We start from the raw sequence: 21,371 nt of genomic DNA, 5'->3' as shown, positions 1-21,371 counted from the left end.
CATTAAGTAATCTATGACTTTTATCGACCTCTATCGACGACCAAGGAATTTTAGGGGATGTTGTTCCAAAAAGGGTGTGGGCCGGAAGTTTAGTTTTTACAGCCAGGAATCTCAGCACCTGGCAAAGAAATGGCTTAATCTTTGAGTATCTGGAATTGATAAACAACCCTATCAAATCCCTGCATATATTGTTCATTTTGTACTATGGAAGAATAAAAGTCCTATTTCTCTTAATCTAGTAACCACAAACTTGCTTCTCTTAAAACGAAAACCCTGGTCTGTCCAGGCTAGGATGACAGAGCAAACTTTATACTCATTCAATCCATGAGTCTATTAATAATGGGGGTGGCAGGATGGTCTAGTGATTGAGGAGGCCGTCCCCCAAGAAGGGCCTGGGCTCAATCCCCCGAGAGTCCATAACTCTGAAAGTATTCTTGAGCAAGATACTTCACCCCCACCTGCTCCACGGGTGCCAGTAGCTGGCTGGCACCGCACCCCAACCAGAGGGTGAAAAGGGAAATTGGCCCTTGGGAAGATTAAAGGAGGGCAGAGCATTATTCATTCACTTCCACTGCCCAAATTTTCCTATCTTGTCTGGGCATTTGAACGAGCAACTTTGTGGTCATAACTCTTTTTTCTTCTACATTGGTAATGATGTGCTGAATGATCTCATTCCGGGATTTATACGATCGTACTAGCAGTGGGGAGAACCTCCTCATTGAGACTCATGTCCTGGCAAATGGTGTTGACATGGTGACTACAGAGCAGAGAAGTCATATGGTTTCCCAGGTTCCTGAAATATTTTGAGAATTCATTTGTAGCATGCAGATTTCATCACTGGCTGGGTTGTATGCAGTTCTACACGTTCTGTTGGTCCAAGCCATTACCAAGTGAAACAAATCTCATGCAAAAACATTTCACTCATTTAAAAACTTCAAAATGGCAAAAACTTACAGCTACAAGACTGAATGAAGATAAAAAAAATACAATAAAATGCCATTTAAAAAAAAATGCAATTACATGCAGGATCACCATTTGTATCACTTGGTAATCGCTTGGACAGAATGAATGGGTGAAATCGTGTGAACCTACCTAAACAATGACATATTCCCTGTAAAACAATTTTCTAAATACTTCCAGAGACTGGGCAATAATGTGAATTCTCTATCAAAACCTTCCTCGTTGTCCATGTGTTTCATTGCTTTAAATTAATAGATAGAGGAATTGAGCCACTAGAGTGCAATCATTTGCAATACTAATAAATAAATAGCAATACTAGACTTATCAGTATACAGTTCATGTTTACTGGTACACTACAAGGGCATGGCTGTGATTACGGACTATCCTTGGAGTAAAAACAATTAATAATTAATTAATAATGACTGCTATAAATGGCAAAATGTCCTCAGTCTGGCTAAGAATAGCACAGATAAACCTGATATGTCCCAGAAACCTCAATCACTTGGCAAGCCTATGGTTGTCCAGTATCCAGCATCAAGATGTGGAGACTTTTGGGTCCTCTTGTTTTCATACTGTATCAGTCAATATCCCTTTTAAGGTAGTACCAGTATTTCAGACATCAATTGCTTGTAGGTTTGAACAGCCATACAGCAGTACTTAAATCTTACACCAGGTAATATTTAACCATGGTTACTCAGTTCAATTTAGAAAGTCTGAGGATAATGTCTGTCCGTTATCTTCAATGAATATGTGATAGTAAATGACACTTAATCAGCCATTATCTCCCCCTCCCAGCCCTGTCTAAAGGGAACAAGCCGGTTCACACCATCCTGTTGAACCCACATGTGCACCTAATTGGGGAGAACGCGGCCTGCATCGCCTACATCCGACTGACCCAGTACATGGACACCAGCGGCATGCCCCGCACCATGCAGTCTGAGGAGACCCGCGTCTGGCACCGCCGCGACGGCAAGTGGCAGAACATCCACTTCCACCGCTCCGGCTCGCCCAGCGTCCCCTCCCAGTAAGAGACACGCACCAGTCAAAACCGCCCAAGAAGAAATATAGATAACATACGGTACAGCCTTTATTAAACTGATTAAACCAAGAAGGAAGTGTGAAGTAGGAGTATTTAGGAGCAATGCAGTGAAATGCATGTGAAATGTGAAATGTCTTTAGCAGTGAGCTATGAACATTTTCAGAACTTTGTGTGCTATGCTGGTGTATATTCATGTTTTTTTTCTCTCTCTCTCTCTGCAGTTAATGGAATATCAAGATTCGGTGAAAAAAAATCCCATCAGCAAATCTGTAAGAAGGGCAGTCAACTAGCCAACCCCTGACTGCTCTCTGCCCCTCGCCCCTGACCCTTCTATAAGGACATGACATCGCACAGGACAAGAGTATTAATACATTTTACTGTTATGGCATTTTATTAATGGACGTCATTCGAACCACCACCGGGTGGCTGCACACCGTATTTGGACATTATGAAATGAGCATATTGATGACATTTTTTTTTGTTTTTTAAGCTGTTTTGGTATGCATTTTAAATATAATATAGAGATGTTTAAAATCTACTACTGTAACCTCTCCCGAAAATTAGTTCTGTATTTTTATGTGTATTTATGTGTGTGCAATACAAAACATTTGAAAGATCAGAATGTTAAAATTGAGCTTGCTTTAGTTCTGGTGATGTATATATACATTGTGATTGTTGATAAAAACAAAACAAACACACTGAAATTGCTATTCTTGCTATCAGAGGAATTAAGAGTTTACGTAAATCCAGTTTATGAGCTACATTTATGTTTGCTATGAGCTAAGTCATACTGTTTGAATCGTCAGATTTCAACCTATAATACTAATTTAATTGTAAAGAAAAGCGGAGCAGCTTACACTTTGCATTGAGATATGTTTGCCTTTATATCAGTGAAATAAGAAATAAGAGAATGTAGCATATATGTAATATATGAAAAATCAAGACTATTGTGTAGTGCATGGGGGGGAATATTGTGAGTAAGATCATATGAAACTATAATATCTTCTGTTTGATTTGTGAATCACTGACTTGTTTGTTTGCATTTGTTAATGTTGTGCATCAGTCCTGTCCCAAATGTTTCTAATGTCCTCCAGTATCATGGAACTGTCGTAAAAACAATAACACAATTATGGTTAACATCCAGCATAAATATCAAAACCTCATATCTAAGAGGAGGAAAAATAAACTCCTGATGGCTGAAGCACCCCTTACATTTTGTATTAAAAAAAATGAGAGTTCATTTTTCATAATGTTTGTACTTGTATTGTATGACTGTATGTAGGATTTCTGTTGTCATTTTATTCTTGTCATTTCCAATGTGTTATGTTGCCAATAGCACAGAGAAGGTGTGGAGCAAAGGCACGTACAGAAGATTATCTGATGATGGCTTGGCTCACAAGTCTGGAACCTGCTGTGAAGGGCTTTGGATTGAGAAACGCTGCAGTCAGACGAGAGAGGATGGTAAGAGGACAGTGAAGGAGAGAAGGAGAGTGAAGGAGTGAGGTGAGAGAAGGAGTGTAAGAAACGTGGGGATGTCTTCCTTGAGGATCAGTGCTTCTACTAGCCAGTGGTCTCCTCACCACTACAGGACAATGCCAGTGTCTTCTTCATCCTCCCTGTTCCCTCTTTTCATTTGGTTTGTCTCTTCTTTTTTAAGGGGAAACTGATAAACATTTCTTTTGACAAAACGTATGATGTCAATGCAATGCACCACTCCTTATATGGTGTGTGTAACCTGTTGCCAGCACGGCAATAGATGGCTAAACATGTTTAAGAAATAAATAAATCAACTAAAAGGTGTGATAACAAGTGAGTGTTAATGATGTTGTTTGCTCTGAGGTATTTCCAGGTCTAGTACACTTTATAGGTCACAGGCTTGTATCATTGATGACAATAAAAGTTCCATGTGGCCATTATTGCCCAGATGAGGGGGAAGGGAGCTGCTATACTGTTAGATTTGAAATAACCTATAGGCTAGTTGAAATCATGTTTTTGTGATTATCTTTGCTCTGTCTTAATACAGTCTGTGAAAATAAGGATGTATAACAGATGTTCAGTCCAACAGGAATTCAAGGCAGTTTTCATGGATATGAAACTTTTGACTTGATTGTATATTTGAGTCATCCATTAGACTGCTCTCCTAGACTGTAGTGGTAATATTAGTGATCGCGAATTGATTTGTAATCTCAGTAACCATTTGTTTCTGTATTGGACAGATCATATAAGGCCTCTCTCAAATCAGTTATGCCTTGATGACAAGGACTGGAGTATAGCCTACTGTCTGAAATCTCAGTCCTGTTATGAGACTGGATTCTACCGTAGCTTTTAGTTGCTCTATTTTCTGATCTAATGGTGACATCTTGTGGATATCAGTGGGACCTACAAGTAGTTTAGAGATGATAAAATAATATCCTACATCTGGCAAAAGTGGAAGTAAGACACCGATAATCATTTGGCCTCACTACATCACGTTGACTGGTAGGAATATTTCGAAAATTAATGGTAGGATTTGCTACAACTTTAACCAGCCATTCCAGTGAGAGGAACCAACCTGTCGATTACCTAAATCGCCCAGACTTGTAGATTAATGGGACTCATATCTCTTCTCGCGGTATGACTGGACGCTGTTGTAAACAATCTGTCATTGTAAGTGTTAGGATGAGTAAGTAAGTATGACTAACTGTGTTTTAAATATATCTTGTGACGTAAAACACCGCTTTATCTCGGTCAGTGGTTCTGTAGACAAATATGCTTTTTTATGAGCACGTAATTTACAAAGAGTTGATAGTTACACGAAGTTACTTTTGCGTTTTACAAATCGCCTCTGTACGGAAGTGTATACGGAAGGGAGTTGAATGGAGATGCATCTGGTCAGAATAACCAGAAAAACAAAGTTTAAACGTGTGTAAATAGTTTTAAACCAATTTATTTGCATTTAATCGTTTAAATGTTAAAGCTACAGTTCTGTAGTGTTTTGACATCTTGAGCAGTAGCAATAAGCCCTGCAGTGTCCACTTTAGATAAAAGATTGAACAACTGTTCTTCAAAACTCAAATTACCATCAAAAGTTACACTTACAGGCTACTTAGAGAGAGTCATGGTGAATCAATATATTGGTGTTGGGTGGGCCAGAAAGGACTATTTCTGATTTGGTTTCATTTAAGTGTAAAACATTCTGTGACATCCAGCACTTAATCTCTGTGAGGCAGTTTTTAGGAGTGGCTAGGCTGTGGTGAGATTTTCATGTCATGGGCTGTACCTATTGTCTATATCAACAGTAACTACTACTATATGAATATAACAACCTGTACCTTTCAACAGAAAGCCTATTGAGAAAGGTCTCAAGTCTGAATAGTAACCAAGACGTGTGGATCTCATTCCATGTAAGACCTGTGCAATTTTACAAATCTGAATTGGCCCATGAAGAGACAGGAATTGTGAATTTTAATATTGGCATTAATGGAGAGTCTCCTAATATGGTTTTTGTCTTCTCCTTCTTTCTGGTTGTGTCCTCCCACTCCTTCCACTGTTTATGTCTATGCCTTGTGTTCAATGCACCAGAGTAAAGTTGGTTTTCTCTTGTGAATTGGCTGGTTTGGTAGATATTTGTTACTATACTGCACTGTCAAACTTGTACAACTTAGTTTGTCAAGCAGCCTGGACATCATGCAACATACTGCCAAGAACAGATTATTTGGAAAAAATAATCATTATAGTCATTAAATAGGCTTATTGGTTGATTTGTCATTGTTTTGTTGGTTGTGAAATTTAAAAGTAATTTCTGTGAAAGTGCAGCTTTCTTGATTCTGTATTAAACTCACTTAAACTGTTGAACTTCGGCATATAGTTGACGCGTGACTCAAAAAGAGTCTCTTCACTCCAAATTCTTTGTTTTACTGAAGATATGCAAATCAAACATAGGCACAGGACACGTTCATAAAGGCACGGTCAAAAGTGTGCTCTAGCTCAACTGCTTCTTTCATCTCAAGGAAAAATGCAAGGGGTGCAATCCACTTAATGCTTCTCTGCAGCAAGTAATTAGCCAATGAGAGACAAGCATTAATCTAAGGCAATATAACTACGTATTACACAAGTAAATGTTGGGTATTAGCAATATTTATCAAAACATAAATCTATCCAAACAGATTATGTCAATGTAAGAGATACAAATTATAAAAATAAAATATTAACGAGAAATGGCTCTTACATTCTGTGTTAAGCAAAGATATACATTTTTTTTGTGAAATAAATGATGTCACTTAGACCTAACTAGGCTACATTTTAATCTATTACAATAATATGAAGACAGTTCATTCAGTTTCTTTTCTCTAAGCTGTTTTCCATCAAATTAGTGACTATATCTTCAGACAATATTACAAAAAACATTTCCAATTTTGTGAAAGATTTCAGAATTTTTACACAATATATAAAGCAATTTAGGCAGACATATTGTTTGAATTAAGTCATATTTTATTTACCTTAATTGTTTTTTTCTAGATTATTGAATTGGGCCGGTGTACATGTTGGAAAATAAGGGTACATGGCTTCTACAAGGCAGTCAGCCTTAGAATACATCAGGAGTGCCAGAGTCCACCTGGTGGGAGGATTAAAGAGTCTCTCAGTTATTGTGGAGAACCTTCATCAGCAAGGAGTTCTCAATGAGGAAGAGGTCAGTAAAATACAGACAGAGACTGATGACTTTGACAAAACCAGGAAGATACTGGACTGGGTCATGAAAAAAGGGGAAGAAGCCTGTTACGAGTTCCTAAAGATTATTGACATAACAAGGAAGAGGACCTTAGAGAGGCCACCCCCTCTACCTGAAAAAAATGATTTAGCCTCTACTCAGAGCGACAAGTTTGACCTGCACTACTGGATCAGCTGCTTTTCTTTCAGGGAGGACACTGAAATGGATATAACCTATTTAAGAGGTATTTTAAAGATTGGTGATTGGTAATGTGTAATAATTGCATTATTGAACACTCATGTGATCATTACATATTATGTATTTTGAATATTGATTTATTAGCATGTGGAAATATGAATCCATGATTAATTTAGCAATACTTTACAAGGGCACATCATTCAATTCACATGTTAATTTATTTACTTATTATTTTCCTTTTAGCCCTGAAACCGTGCCACAAATACCAGGCAAAGTTGAAGTCAAAAGCACGAAAGATGTCAGCTGGCTTATGGATCCAAAGCAAAGCAGTCCTATCAAACAGTACGAACCCTAATCTGTTTTACACTTCGCTTGTATTAGACACACAAGGAAATATTTCCCCATCTAAAATAAAAAGCTTCAAGAGCAAAAAAAGCAAGAAAATTCGTCCTAAAAAGCTAAGGACATACATCCCTGAGGACAAACAAGGAATTTCCCCCAGTGAGCTGCTGAAAACAGATGAGAAAAACATCCTCCTGGTTGGTAAGCCTGGAATTGGGAAGACAGCAGTCACCCATCAAATGTTGAAACTGTGGTCAGAAAGAGATAACAAGGAACTGGACTACATGTTTTATTTTGACATGAGAGAAACATCCCACATCACAAGTGCCATGAGTTTGGAGGACCTTCTTTTCAGTGTGTTCAGTGAACCAGATGAAGGCAAAGACGAGGTCTTACAGGATATAAAGAAGAACTCTGAAAATGTCGTAATCATTTTTGATGGAGTCACAGATCTCCCGTCTTCACCGGCGGTGCGGAGACTTGTAGAGAAGGACCTACTGCCTGATGCAAAGATTGTGATAACGTGCAGACCAGAGGTTGAGTCAGAAGACTTCCTGATAGACTGGGTTTCTCTCAGAGTGGAGGTAAAAGGCTTCAGTGAACAGTCCATCAGAGCATACTTAACTAAAATGCTCAGCACTGAGCACTCGAGCAATGTTTTGAGCAACTTGGAGTTGTTCACTCTTTGCCATGTCCCAATGTATGCACTGATGGTGGTTGCCTGCTTTTCTTTTAATACCTCTAAAGATTCTCAACAACCATGCACGGTAACTGAAATATATATGAATGTCCTACGTTTTTGTGTTCAAATAAACAGTGGACAAAAAAAAAAAGATCTAGATGACTACATTAGCAAAAAATGTAAGGCAATACTATCTTTGGCTGAGGTTGCTTTTCTTGCAACTGAAGGAAAAACTGTGAACTTGGCAGCACAACATTGTGAAGACAGCTGTGTTTATTCTGCCTTTCTGAAGACACTTGAAGTTCAAGTGAGCCCTACTAAGTGGAAAACCTCATCTGCATTTCTCCACTACACAATGCAGGAGTTCTTTGCAGGACTGTGGCTCTTGAAGAATCCAAACAAAATCAGAGATGTTGTACAACAGTGCCTGACTGACCGGATGAAGCACATGAAACATTTGGTCCCTTTCATGTGTGGATTGTTGAATGACAAGAATCTAGATACGTTGACATGTCTGATTCCAGCAGAGCAGGTCGAGGATACATCAAAGTGGTTCTTCAAAGAAGTGGTAACCACATTTGTCCCCCTACTCAACCAAGATCACAATGATACTGAGGGCAGTGGGCTTGATATCAATATACTGTTCTTATACCAATGCCTGTATGAATCTCAGTCTACTGAAGCCTGCCTCTACCTTCTGGACGAACTGGACTATTGTCTTGATTTGAGTGAAAAGAGTCTTGATCCTTACCACTGCTCCGCTGTGTCCTATGTAATCAGTCAGTCCAAGGAGAGAAAAATATGGCTGAACCTTGAGGACGTAATGGTATCAGAACAAGGACTGAGACTAATATTCGGCTGCCTCAAGAATATCCATTGGTATGGGTGAGCATGTATTTTGAGTTTCACAGTATTTCTTAGGCTACAACATTACAACTAGATTACTCTGGTACCACTCATACACTGCTTTAATTACCTATTTAAATTGCATAATGTTTTGAAGATTACAATATACTAAAATTCCACACTATGAGAGAATTGATAATCTCAACATCTAACCTCCCATGTCTACTAATTAACCCAAGAGGTGTTGAAGATGACAAAATAATATGTGGTACTAGTACTTGTGATGAAGGAATAGCTGACTATGGCTGATTCTCTTCTATCTGACTTTTTGGTGGGTTGGAAGGCTAGCTCACTGCAGGTGATCGGCTAGAATCCAGATGCCTTCTCACTTTTAAAACTTTATTTGTCCACCACCCCAGCCACACGTTCTTCATACATCACAATTTTCTTGGTGTATCAGTGGCTCTGTAGATAGGTGTTGAATACACAGAACAAGTAAATAGCTTGAATAAACAAATAACTTAAAGTGAAAAAGTACAACATAAGTAAATACTTGATTGTAAATAAACTTGCATAGTCCAAAGAAATGCAATCATCATCTTTCTACTAATTAGAGGAATCTCTGTCTGTGAGTGACTGAGTGTGTGTGTGTCCGTCGCATATCTCGAGAACCGTTCCTCCAATCTACTTCACACTTGGCGGATGTATTGCTGGGGACCCAAGGACGTACAGTGTCGGATTTGGTGCAATTTGGACACGCGACACGTTCAATATTAATATACTTTGAATAAACAAGCGAACAGCGCTCTGTGCAGCAGCGGGGCGAACGGGCACTGCACTAGTATAATCAAATAAGCCAACAGAAAGGGAGCAGGGTGATTCAGTGCTGATAGGCAATTCTGATGCTGAAATTATCTCCGAACAGACTAATCTAGATTAGTAACAGCAGATCAGTATACGTTGATGATGCACTCCTGCCCTCTAGTGGACAATTAAAATGTGTGCAGGACCCTCCTCAGATGACAAGGTCTGTGAATTAACCCTAGTGAGCATGAGCGGGCCAGGATGATTGACAGGACTTGCAAGGCTTATGAAACATACTGCTGGGCCCCTGACAGGTATACACAATAAAAGCTGCTATAAATTAACTATTACTGTGTTCGTGCACACACAAGGGTAATATTATCAGAAACAAATTCTAATAACACAAAGGTATACAAATGCTACTAACAATTGCTGTGATATAGAATGAATGGAAATGCTACAGTAGCAAGAAACACAAGAAATAAACTAACATTAACTTTGATTAAGTAAATTATTCCCCACACCTACAATTCGGTGTATTTACAGTAAATAAATTAGCCGGACGTTGTCGACGAGTGTCTTTCTGTATAATCTCCAATTTCTAGTGTGATGGAGGAAGATTGGGCAAATCCGTAAACTGAGCTCTGATTGGCCCAAAATTCGGGTAGAGAGAGGAGAGAGTGAGAGAGAGTGTAGGGGGAATGGAGGGGAAAAGGGGAAGAGTCACCTCAAGAGGAGGCCTTTTTCACATACTGCTTTAGCATAAATCAACATAGGCAGACTTGATGATATTGTATAGTTGATTACCTGAATAATGAGGGGGACGGTCTCTCCAACAAATCCTCTGATGATAGGTGCGACCCCTTGCAACGGCAACTGTGGACAGTTTTGCTTCTCAGTGAGGGAGAGATGGACTACAGCAACTTACTTGGTCTTGGTGGAAATGAAGGAAATGAGTTGCACCTTCCAGTGTTTGGTAAAAGACAACTGTTTGAAAGAGCAGTAAAAGTCATGCAGAAGAGTACTAAGAAGGTAAACCTCTGCCTCCACTGGGAGAGGAGAACTCCTGTCTGCCAAGCTCTGAGCAAGTCTCTCTTCGAGTCTTTGCCTTATATCAACACACTCAGGTATGTGTTTTTGTGTAATATTCAAAAAGTTCAAATTCAATTACGTCCCCATTGCTGTATGAATTGCTACCTTTTTAAGAAGAATTTATGCTTTTAAAATAATGAGGGCACTTGTGAGCAGAGAGTTTTGTGGCAGGATTGAAGGCGGGATGTGTAATGCTGATCATTGTAGTGACACATTACATTTCTGACATCTGCACAATTTTACCCGTTCTATTTTTGTACAACCATATGCGCATGGATATTTGTTGCAATTTCATATTAATTCATGCACTAGAAAGTATTTGAAATTTGTCTGTTAATGTCTGTTGTCAGTTTCAGGAATTCCTGCACAGTTGCAGGTTCACAGGATCAGGAACAATACCCTGGGACACTGGAGAGGGAAGAAAAGAAGCTTCTACTAGATTTATGCCTGAAAGCAACACTTTACAAAAGAGAAAGCTTTCACAATGTAGTGAATACACTCTTCTCATTGTTCTCTGTTAACACTGAGAGATACGACATCCTTCTTGATTTATACCAATATGTCAAGGGTCAAGGACATACAAGTGTTATTCCAATACTGAGGCCACTTTACCAGTCAGCTCCTGCAGTCTGGTCCATCAACCTCTCAGAGAGAAAGGCCTCCCTCCTCCTGGAAGTGCTGAAACTCCAATCAGAAAAAAAAACCTTGGAGCTGACAGGCTGGTCAGATGAAGAGAGTGAAGTGTGGAGTTTCCTACAGTGTCTGCCTTACATCTCACAGCTCAGGTAAATGGATTGTTATTCACATCATTTCAGTCTACACAGAAAAACTCTCACTAGATAGACTAAATCTCACTAGATAGTATGATTATCCTTTGGTTATCCTTTTCGTTACTGACTTTATGCGGTAATTTCAGAGAGACAGATTGTATCCGCATTGCTTGGTTCACTTTATTAGGCAGAGATCAGATCATCACATCATTTTTCATTCTTATTCTTCCAGTTTTGCACCTCAGGGATCAAAACGTTCAGAACAAACCAAGTTCTTGGGGAATCTCTTCTGTCGAGCAGCAGAGAGGGAAGGGACAGGAGAGAAGATACTGGAGCTGTTATCATCAGTGTGCAGTTACAACACATTCCCTCTCATTGACGAAGGGAATGGTATTAATAAGGACTATCAGTGTGATTTCCTACTGGACCTGTACTCCCATGTGAAGGACTATAAGACTCAAACAGGCAGGAGTGTCCTTCCAGCATTACAGTCAGTTTACCAGTCAGCTCCTGCAGTCTGGTCCATCAACCTCTCAGAGAGAAAGGCCTCCTTCCTCCTGGAAGTGCTGAAACTCCAATCAGAGAAGAAACCAGTGGAGCTGAGAGGCTGGTCAGATGAAGAGAATGAAGTGAGGAGTTTCCTACAGTGTCTGCCTTATATCTCACAGCTCAGGTGATGGGATTAATATACAAAAATAGAACATGGCTACACATGTAAAATAATCCGCTCTTCTTCCTCAAAACAATATTTAACCTCCTTTTAACCATAAGGTCAGTTAAGAATTATTTCTTATTCCCAGTCAGGGCCTCCAGTAAAATTAAATTCTAACTTATTGAGAAAAAATAAGTTTCCCACCTTATGAGAAAGAAGTAAACATACAGTATTTTAGCTTCCTATTGACATAACATACAGCTTAAAGTGTGATGTCAAATCTACATGAAGCAATATTTAACGCTGGACTACTCGTTCAAGTCTGCATTTCATTTCATATTCAATAAGATACAGTCAAAGTGGATTTTAATATTAGCATGTTTTATGTGTACTGTACATTGTGATCTAATTTGACGAGTACAAACTCAGTCATGTTTTCTATTTCAGTTTTTGGTTATCAGGGCTCTCCTAATATGTTTTGTACCCTCTGCAGATTTACTGTTCCTCGGAATCAAACAGGATCGCTTGTAGAGGGGAGAAAGAAGGAAACATTTCTAATGAATCTGTGTCTGCAAGCAGCGCTCCATGAGAGGATAACCATACAAAGTGCAATAGAAGAGGTGTTTACACTGTCTAAATGTTGGCATCGGAAATGGGATTTGCTTCTAGACCTGTACTCCCATGTGAAGGACTATGAGACTCAAACAGGTAGGAGTGTCCTTCCAGCATTACAGTCAGTTTACCAGTCAGCTCCTGCAGTCTGGTCCATCAACCTCTCAGAGAGAAAGGCCTCCCTCCTCCTGGAAGTGCTGAAACTCCAATCAGAGAAGAAACCAGTGGAGCTGAGAGGCTGGTCAGATGAAGAGAGTGAAGTGAGGAGTTTCCTACAGTGTCTGCCTTATATCTCACAGCTCAGGTAAACTGATTGTTATTCATTCACATAATTTCAGTCTACATATAAAAACTATCTCACTGGGTAGTATGATCTTGAGGATTTTTTGGCCTGATTAAAGCACTGTATTTTTGTATTTGATGCTGATCAGTTACTGTTATTCTTCTCATTACTGACTTAATCTGGTAATTGAAGAGAGACATTGTGTGTCCATATTGCGTGGTTCACTTTATGAGGCAGAGATCAAATCATCACATAGTTTTTCATTCTCATTGTTTCAGATTCTTGTTTCTGTGGTCAAATCACTCAGAACTAACCAAGTTCTTGGGGAATCTCTTCTGTCGAGCAGCAGAGAGGGAACAACAGACAGGAGAGAAGATACTGGAGCTGTTATCATCAGTGTGCAGTTACAAAACATTCCCTCTCTATGACAAAGGGTATGGTATTAATAATGACTATCAGTGTGATTTCCTACTGGACCTGTACTCCCATGTGAAGGACTATGAGACTCAAACAGGCAGGAGTGTCCTTCCAGCATTACAGTCAGTTTACCAGTCAGCTCCTGCAGTCTGGTCCATCAGCCTCTCAGGGAGAAAGGCCTCCCTCCTCCTGGAAGTGCTGAAACTCCAATCAGAGAAGAAACCAGTGGAGCTGAGAGGCTGGTCAGATGAAGAGAGTGAAGTGAGGGATTTCCTACAGTGCCTGTCTTACATCTCACAGCTCAGGTAAATGGGTTGTTATCCATTCACATAATTTCAGTTTACATATAAAAACTATATCATGTCAATATTTTGTTATGATTAATGCACAACACATGTACTTCATGCAGATCTATTATGTATTACTTTCTCTTCACTAATTTCTCCCTAGCATTTAAGAGATACACTGTCTTTCTTGATTGATTGGTTCATCACTTCATTTTTCACTGTCATTGTCCCAGTTTCCCCTGTCTGTGGTCAGATCTCTCAGAACAAACCAAGTTCTTGGGGAATCTCTTCTATCGAGCAGCAGAGAGGGAACAACAGACAGGAGAGAAGATACTGGAGCTGTTATCAGTGTGCAGTTACAACACATTCCCTCTGAGTAACATATGGGGTGAGGACTATCAGTGTGATTTCCTACTGGACCTGTACTCCCATGTGAAGGACTATAAGACTCAAACAGGCAGGAGTGTCCTTCCAGCATTACAGTCAGTTTACCAGTCAGCTCCTGCAGTCTGGTCCATCAACGTCTCAGAGAGAAAGGCCTCCCTCCTCCTGGAAGTGCTGAAACTCCAATCAGAGAAGAAACCAGTGGAGCTGAGAGGCTGGTCAGATGAAGAGAATGAAGTGAGGAGTTTCCTACAGTGTCTGCCTTACATCTCACAGCTCAGGTAAATGGGTTGTAATTTATTAACATATTTTCAGTCTACATATAAAAACTATCACTCACTAGACATAAGGATATTTATTAATGATTGATGCATTGTATTTGTACTTAAAGAGTAACTAAACCCCAAACCCAAATCTGTGGTGAAGTCTGACACCTAATGGTGAAAAGTACGGTACTGAACTAGCCATCTGCTATTGGCTGGTCTTTGGTGCCAGGTGATGTCACAACCTGTTGTTCTCTATAGAAGGTGACATCACCTGGTACCAAAGACCAGCCAATAGCAGATGGCCAGTTCAGTACCCTACCTTTCACCATTAGGTGTCAGACTTCACCATAGATATGGGTGGGGTTTGAATTATTTATAATAACAATAATAATAATAATAATAATAATGATAACCTTTATTTGTATAGCACCTTACACAACATGCAACTTAAAGTGCTTTATATCAATAGAAGGCAGATAAAAGACAGATAAAAAGTCAAAATTCATATAAAAGAACAAGCAAAATGCATTGCATTAAAAGAATCAAATCAAGTAAAATAGAAAGATAAAAGAACACGACAAAGTATACATACTTCACATCATGCAAGGGGAGGGTATATATACCCAATGCAAATCCTCTCTTTGACTCCCGCTTTTAGATGCACATTGTGAGTGAACCCATATGTTTTTCTTTCCTTTTATAATTTTCCTTTTATAATTCTCTATTCCCCTGTCCTTCCTGATTCTACTCTTGATCTGATATTTACGTCAGATCTCACTGCCTAAGGCAGACGAGAATTATAGATTCTCCTCTTGGTCAAAAACCTCACCAACCACGGATGGATGAGAATCATGCAGGGTAAAGCGCTGTCATCTAGCTCTTTTGAGTTCTTTTGAGTTCAAGCTTACTCAGAGCACATTTTTCTGGGTCAGGAAGGGCCGCACCTTGGCAATATTTCTAAGATGAAAGAATGTTGTTCTGGTCACCTTGTTTGTACGGGAATATCAGAATCTAAGATAACACCCAGGCTTGTTACTTCTGGTTTGATCCAGGGATTCAGGTTCCCAAGTCTTGTGGAGAGTTTTTCCCTTTTGGCTTTGGGGCAGACCAAAAGGATTTCTGTCTTATCTTCATTTAGTTTTAAGAAATTTGTACTCATCCAATCATAGATAGCCAATAGACAAGTAATGAGGGAGCTTAGAGCATCAGCATGATTTGGCTCTACAGAAATGTATAGTTGTGTATCATCAGCATAGCTATGGAAATTGACATTATGTTCTCTGATAATATCACCTAATGGAAGCATGTATAGTGAGAAAAGCAGGGGACCAAGACAGCTTCCCTGTGCAACACCAGAAGTTAGATCATATTACTTTCTCTTTACTGATTTCTCAGTACTGTTTAAGAGATACAGTGTCTGATGCAGAAATCAAATCATGGCATAATCATTAATTCTCTATGTTCCAGTATCTACCATCTGTCATCAAAACATTCAGAACAAACCAAGTTCTTGGGGAATCTCTTCTGTCAAGCAGCAGAGAGGGAACAACAGACAGGAGAGAAGATACTGGAGCTGTTATCATCAGTGTGCAGTTACAAAACATTCCCTCTCAATGACATAGTGGATGTCGATGATGATGAGTATCAGTATGATTTCCTACTGGACCTGTACTCTCATGTGAAGGACTATGAGACTCAAACAGGCAGGAGTGTCCTTCCAACATTTCAGTCAGTTTACCAGTCAGCTCCTGCAGTCTGGTCCATCAACCTCTCAGAGAGAAAGGCCTCCCTCCTCCTGGAAGTGCTGAAACTCCAATCAGAGAAGAAACCAGTGGAGCTGAGAGGCTGGTCAGATGAAGAGAGTGAAGTGTGGAGTTTCCTACAGTGTCTGCCTTACATCTCACAGCTCAGGTAAATGGGCTGTAATTCATTCACTAAATTTTAGTTGCAGATATTTTGTCCTGATTAAAGTACTGTATTTTTGTATTTAATGCAGATAAATATTTGATATCCTTCTCATTACTTACTTAATCTGGTAATTTAAGAGAGACAGTGTGTCCATATTGCTTGGTTCTCTTTATGAGGCAGAGATCAAATCATCACGTAATTTTTTGTTCTCATTGTTCCAGTTTCCCCTCTCTGTGGTCAAAACGCTCAGAACAAACCAAGTTCTTGGGGAATCTCTTCTATCGAGCAGCAGAGAGGGAACAACAGACAGGAGAGAAGATACTGAAGCTGTTATCATCAGTGTGCAGTTACAACACATTCCCTCTCAATGACAAAGGGAATGGTATTAATAATGACTATCAGTGTGATTTCCTACTGGACCTGTACTCCCATGTGAAGGACTATGAGACTGAAACAGGCAGGAGTGTCCTTCCAGCATTACAGTCAGTTTACCAGTCAGCTCCTGCAGTCTGGTCCATCAACCTCTCAGAGAGAAAGGCCTCCCTCTTCCTGGAAGTGCTGAAACTCCAATCAGAAAAGAAACCAGCGGAGCTGACAGGCTGGTCAGATGAAGAGAGTGAAGTGTGGAGTTTCCTACAGTGTCTGCCTTACATCTCACAGCTCAGGTAAATGGGTTGTAATTCATTCAGATATTTTCAGTCTACCTATAAAAACTATATCACTAGACAGTATGACGATATTTATTCATGATTGATGCATTGTATTTATACTTAATGCAGATGAATTATTTATTACTTTCTCTTTACTGATTTCTCTGTACCATTTAAGTCTCTGTCCATATTATTTCTCAATATGATGCAGAAATCAAATCATGGCATAATCATCAATTCTCTTTGTTCCAGTTTCTGTCATCTGTCATCAAAACTTTCTGAACAAACCAAGTTCTTGGGGAATCTCTTCTGTCAAGCAGCAGAGAGGGAACAACAGACAGGAGAGAAGATACTGGAGCTGTTATCATCAGTGTGCAGTTACAACACATTTCCTCTCTATGACACAATGGATGAGGACTATCAGTGTGATTTCCTACTGGACCTGTGCTCCCATGTAAAGGGCTATGAGACTCAAACAGGCAGGAGTGTCCTTCCAGCATTACAGTCAGTTTACCAGTCAGCTCCTGCAGTCTGGTCCATCAACCTCTCAGAGAGAAAGGCCTCCCTCCTCCTGGAACTGCTGAAACTCCAATCAGAGAAGAAACCAGTCAAGCTGACAGCCTGGTCAGATGAAGAGAATGAAGTGTGGAGTTTCCTACAGTGTCTGCCCTACATCTCACATCTGAGGTATGTCAGACAAAAATATATTAAACAATACACACTCAAGACAATGAATGTCACAGTTGAGGTTTGTCAAAAAATGCACCACATAAATACTAAATGCTTAAAACTGGATGAATCTTCCTCAGCTCAGCACATTTTCAGCAAAATACAGTTATTTATAGACAGTTCATAAAACATGATAGCTAATGATACAGATAATAATATACTTAATTCATTATACTTTTTGTGGTTGCTCTTAATTTCACCTTTTGATTACCTGCCCTTTAAACAGTATCCATATTCCCCAATAGATAATGTTAGACATCGCACATACAGTGGTGTGCAGTACATCAACTATTGTGTCAATTGTTCCCCAAACTATAACACTGCTGAATTGACATTTCATCCCATAATGTCCTATTTTAGCTGTGATCCAAGGTTCTTCCAGTATGTCTGTGCATCCATCTATGTGAGATCCAGAGAGGAGACCCAGCAGTTGGCCTCTCTCCTCCAGCTCCTGGGTTTCACACTGGTGTTAACTGGAGAGTTACCCAGGAAAACCTGCTGGTCTGTGGGGAGAGTTCTGGGACTCTGTGGCTCCAGTGTGGATCTCACCCTCACACCCAGCAAGATCTCTCTCAAAGGAACCTCACTGCTTTTGAGACATACATCACAAATACACAGTCTTAGGTATGCTGCATTTATGTCATTATTGAAAACCTAAAAACCATGTGTTAAATCCATTACGGGTTAATATCATTCTAGGATTGTGTTTTTTTCTTTGATTTTCAGACTGTCTGAAGGCATGGCATTGCTACTGTGTCGATTGGTAAGAGAACGGAGAATGGCCTGTCCAGTGGCCATTAAAGAGCTTTCCCTTGTCCTAAAGACGACCCAGCTATCAGACAGAGTTTTGTCGAGGGTTGTCAGTAGTGTGGCGTCCCTGCTGAGATACTGGACAGTCAGATGTTTGGACCTGACTGAGTTCTCCATCGATGCTCATTTTCTCATTACATTGCTACTTCACCATGATCCTCTGACAATCAAGTAAATGTCTTTGCTTTGCTGATCCGTTATATTAAATCATATACCACATAAATCATTAATATTATTTTTCCTATGTTAATTTGTATTCGTCCTCTGATCTGTTACTTCCTCAGACTGTGTGCACAGCATTTTCAGCAGCTACTTGTCCTCATACATGAGATCCAGGACAAGGACTTGACTCAGTCTTTCTTGAGGAAGGTTGGTGGAGACCTGACCTCCTGCTCTCTGGACTGGGAAGTACTTCACTATCTGCTGCAGCAGACATCAACTCAGACCGTCACTATTGACTTGAGGAAGAACAGGATCTCAGAGAAGAGAATCACTGATCTTCTTCCTTTTCTGGACAGGATTCTGTTTAAAAGGTGATGAAGCTTTATTTACTCTTCACTGGATAGAGAAATACATTTGGTCCTATTTAATAATTTTATGTGTATTGTTATGCTTATATTTCATCAGTAATGGCATAACCAAGTTCATGACGAATTAAACAAACCCCTCTAATTGTAATGTAAATATCCAGCATGTTATTCTAAATATACTGTATGCTTTCAGGCCCAGTCCCAGCTTGGTGTTGTCTGCCATGAGAGAGAGCTATAAAACTCATGCCCGTCACTGTATACCCAGTTTACTGAGGTCATTAGATCATGTCATCAACCTGACCTGCAGACAGCTGGACACAGTGGACTGTGCTGCTCTGCTCTTCACCCTCCAACACAGTGATGGAGTCAAACTCAAGCTGCTGTGGACCTCCATACCACCAGGGGCAATAGAACCCATCCTGTTCACACTGGAGAAAGTCTCTCATCTCAGGTCAGACATTAATACTCATTTAGCAATGCTGTACCACTACTTCATAAATGTACAATGTTGAAAGGATCATTACTTAACCAATGCACAGGATATGATATGACTACCTCTGGTGCTATTTTGGGAGAAAGCAACTGTACCTTGGATGTGAGAGGAAAAAGGATGAGGAATTTGTCATTGGAGTTATCAGGTGTTCACTTCCCATTACCGTTTATCACCTTCAGAGGGCTCAACAGTAAGTTCTGGCATCCCAGAACCGCCCCCCTCCACATCTGCTGTCAATATTAAACCGAGCTATAGTCACCTTACACTATCCATTACTTTTATCTACTTCACAACATTACCCAACAGTTCCTAAACTTGCTATGTGCCTCAACTATGAAGACTAATGGAATGGCTGACCCTGCTGACTTGAAACATAAATATATTACATTGAATGCATCATGTATGTATGGTGTCTTTTTGTCTTGTATAGTTGTGTACCTGCATACGTTATTGATTGTTGATGATTGAAATGGTAACATTTATGATATTTCTGCATAATTTTTCATCCCAGTGTTGACAGGAATCTGCTGCTGAGGTTCCTCCACTGCTGTACTGCCTCTGAGGCCCAACAGGGGGCAGCAGCAGCAGCAGGTCTGCTCAGGACTCTGCAGCACAGGCTGGATCTGTCCTGCTCCTCCTGTGTGGAGCTGTCGGAGCAGGAGCAAGGAGAGGCTCTGTGTCTGACCGCTGGAGACTGCAGGGCCATCTCCACTGTCCTGAGACACAGCAGCCAGGACACACAGCTGAACCTGCGAGACTGTGAGGTGGAGGACAGTGGACTGGACCTGCTGTTCCCTGTCCTGGACAGAGTCCGCCTGGGGTGAGAGAGAAAAGACAACAGATAACTTGAATCTGAGAAGAGTCTGGATTACAGTCATATTCATGGTTGATTCCTGTTTCTGCACTCTGTTTCCCTCCTTCAGCAGCAGCAAAGCCCTCCTCCTCCAGCTGGTATCCCTGGTCCCTGTGGGCAATGAAAGGGACGCAGTGAGGCGAGCAGAGTCCCTGTGTCGAGCTCTGGCTGGAGAGCTGGACCTCAGTGAGACCAGACTGGATCAGAGGGCCTGTGGAGCTTTGGCACTGATACTGGAGCTTTCTGAAGGGCTGAAAGAGCTGGACCTCAGTCACTGTCAACTCACTGACCAGCTGCTACAGACGCTGATCCCACACCTGCACAAAGCACAAGTCCTGGAGTGAGTCCGCTAGAATGGAGTTGCATGTGTTTGTATGTGTGTGTGTGTGTGTGTGTGTGTGTGTGTGTGTGTGTAGGAATCTGATTATAATCTAATAATGTCTTGGTTTGTCTTTTGTCTTTTATTGTTGTTGTAGTCTGAGTCACAATAAGATCACTGATGCTCTGACTGACAGTTTACTCCAGCTGGTCTCCATCAATACCTCCATCCACACTGTGCGGTGAGTGTAAATGCACTTGTGCATTATTAATATATTAAATAATATATTAAATCTATTGTATTGCCAGACTTGCAGAGAAATAATTCATGAGTTTAGATTACTAAGCACTGTTACACACATTATTCTGGCTGATGAAGTGACATTTGCTCTCTCTGCTCTGGCATCTTCTTAGAGTCTTCAGCAACAGCATCAGGGACAGAAACCCCTTTCTGAAAGACAAACGCTTTGAAATGTGGTGAACCAATCATCATCAGTCTGTGGTCCAAGCAAAGGAAGTGGAGAAATGTGCCAAAATGATATTATATGTCATAATTATTGAGCAACTGTAAAACTTGAAATTTTAATTGAAACTGGTGACAGCTACATGGCTACATAATGCAATACCCTCAAGAGAATTACTATTTGTGCTGCAAACACAGTATGACTGTATGATTATTTTGTACTTTTTTCTCATTGAAATGTTGCAGTGTAATCGTGTGTTGGAAAACATTTATCTTACATAAGTATATCATGGATT

General features: G+C 40.2%; 2 protein-coding genes across 6 annotated transcripts in view; both read left to right on the top strand.

The window, feature by feature from the left end:
- camk2d2 (calcium/calmodulin-dependent protein kinase (CaM kinase) II delta 2) overlaps positions 1 to 3,776 on the top strand; it is a 36,128-nt gene extending 32,352 nt beyond the window's left edge. The window contains exons 21-22 of the mRNA XM_071923233.2: positions 1,756 to 2,038; positions 2,221 to 3,776. Coding sequence (XP_071779334.1) covers positions 1,756 to 1,988 — 233 coding nt within the window. The 3' untranslated portion in view covers positions 1,989 to 2,038; positions 2,221 to 3,776. The remainder of the gene's footprint in view (positions 1 to 1,755; positions 2,039 to 2,220) is intronic.
- Positions 3,777 to 6,491: 2,715 nt separating this feature from the next.
- LOC139930126 (uncharacterized) lies at positions 6,492 to 21,239 on the top strand. Of its 5 annotated transcripts, XM_078282802.1 has the most exons (19): positions 6,492 to 6,930; positions 7,128 to 7,427; positions 10,413 to 10,685; positions 11,007 to 11,435; positions 11,653 to 12,093; positions 12,566 to 12,988; positions 13,246 to 13,689; positions 13,905 to 14,336; positions 15,789 to 16,232; positions 16,451 to 16,894; positions 17,132 to 17,566; positions 17,969 to 18,232; positions 18,335 to 18,589; positions 18,703 to 18,951; positions 19,142 to 19,399; positions 19,953 to 20,261; positions 20,365 to 20,634; positions 20,771 to 20,854; positions 21,027 to 21,239. In XM_078282802.1, exons 3-19 carry the CDS (start codon positions 10,468 to 10,470, stop codon positions 21,091 to 21,093), a joined length of 5,466 nt encoding a protein of 1,821 aa, XP_078138928.1. In that variant the 5' UTR covers positions 6,492 to 6,930; positions 7,128 to 7,427; positions 10,413 to 10,467; the 3' UTR covers positions 21,094 to 21,239. The 5 variants fall into 5 exon arrangements, with proteins under 5 accessions (XP_078138928.1, XP_078138927.1, XP_078138930.1 ...); XM_078282801.1 differs by lacking the exons at positions 6,492 to 6,930; positions 7,128 to 7,427 and adding an exon at positions 8,665 to 8,787; XM_078282804.1 differs by lacking the exons at positions 6,492 to 6,930; positions 7,128 to 7,427; positions 11,653 to 12,093 and adding an exon at positions 8,665 to 8,787.
- The last annotated feature ends 132 nt before the right edge of the window (positions 21,240 to 21,371 follow it).

This window comes from Centroberyx gerrardi, chromosome 3 (assembly GCF_048128805.1).
Source record: "Centroberyx gerrardi isolate f3 chromosome 3, fCenGer3.hap1.cur.20231027, whole genome shotgun sequence".
In the NCBI taxonomy this organism is placed as follows: domain Eukaryota; kingdom Metazoa; phylum Chordata; class Actinopteri; order Beryciformes; family Berycidae; genus Centroberyx; species Centroberyx gerrardi.
The sequence above is the reverse complement of the archived record's forward strand: the minus strand, read 5'-3'. Positions and strand labels throughout refer to the sequence as shown.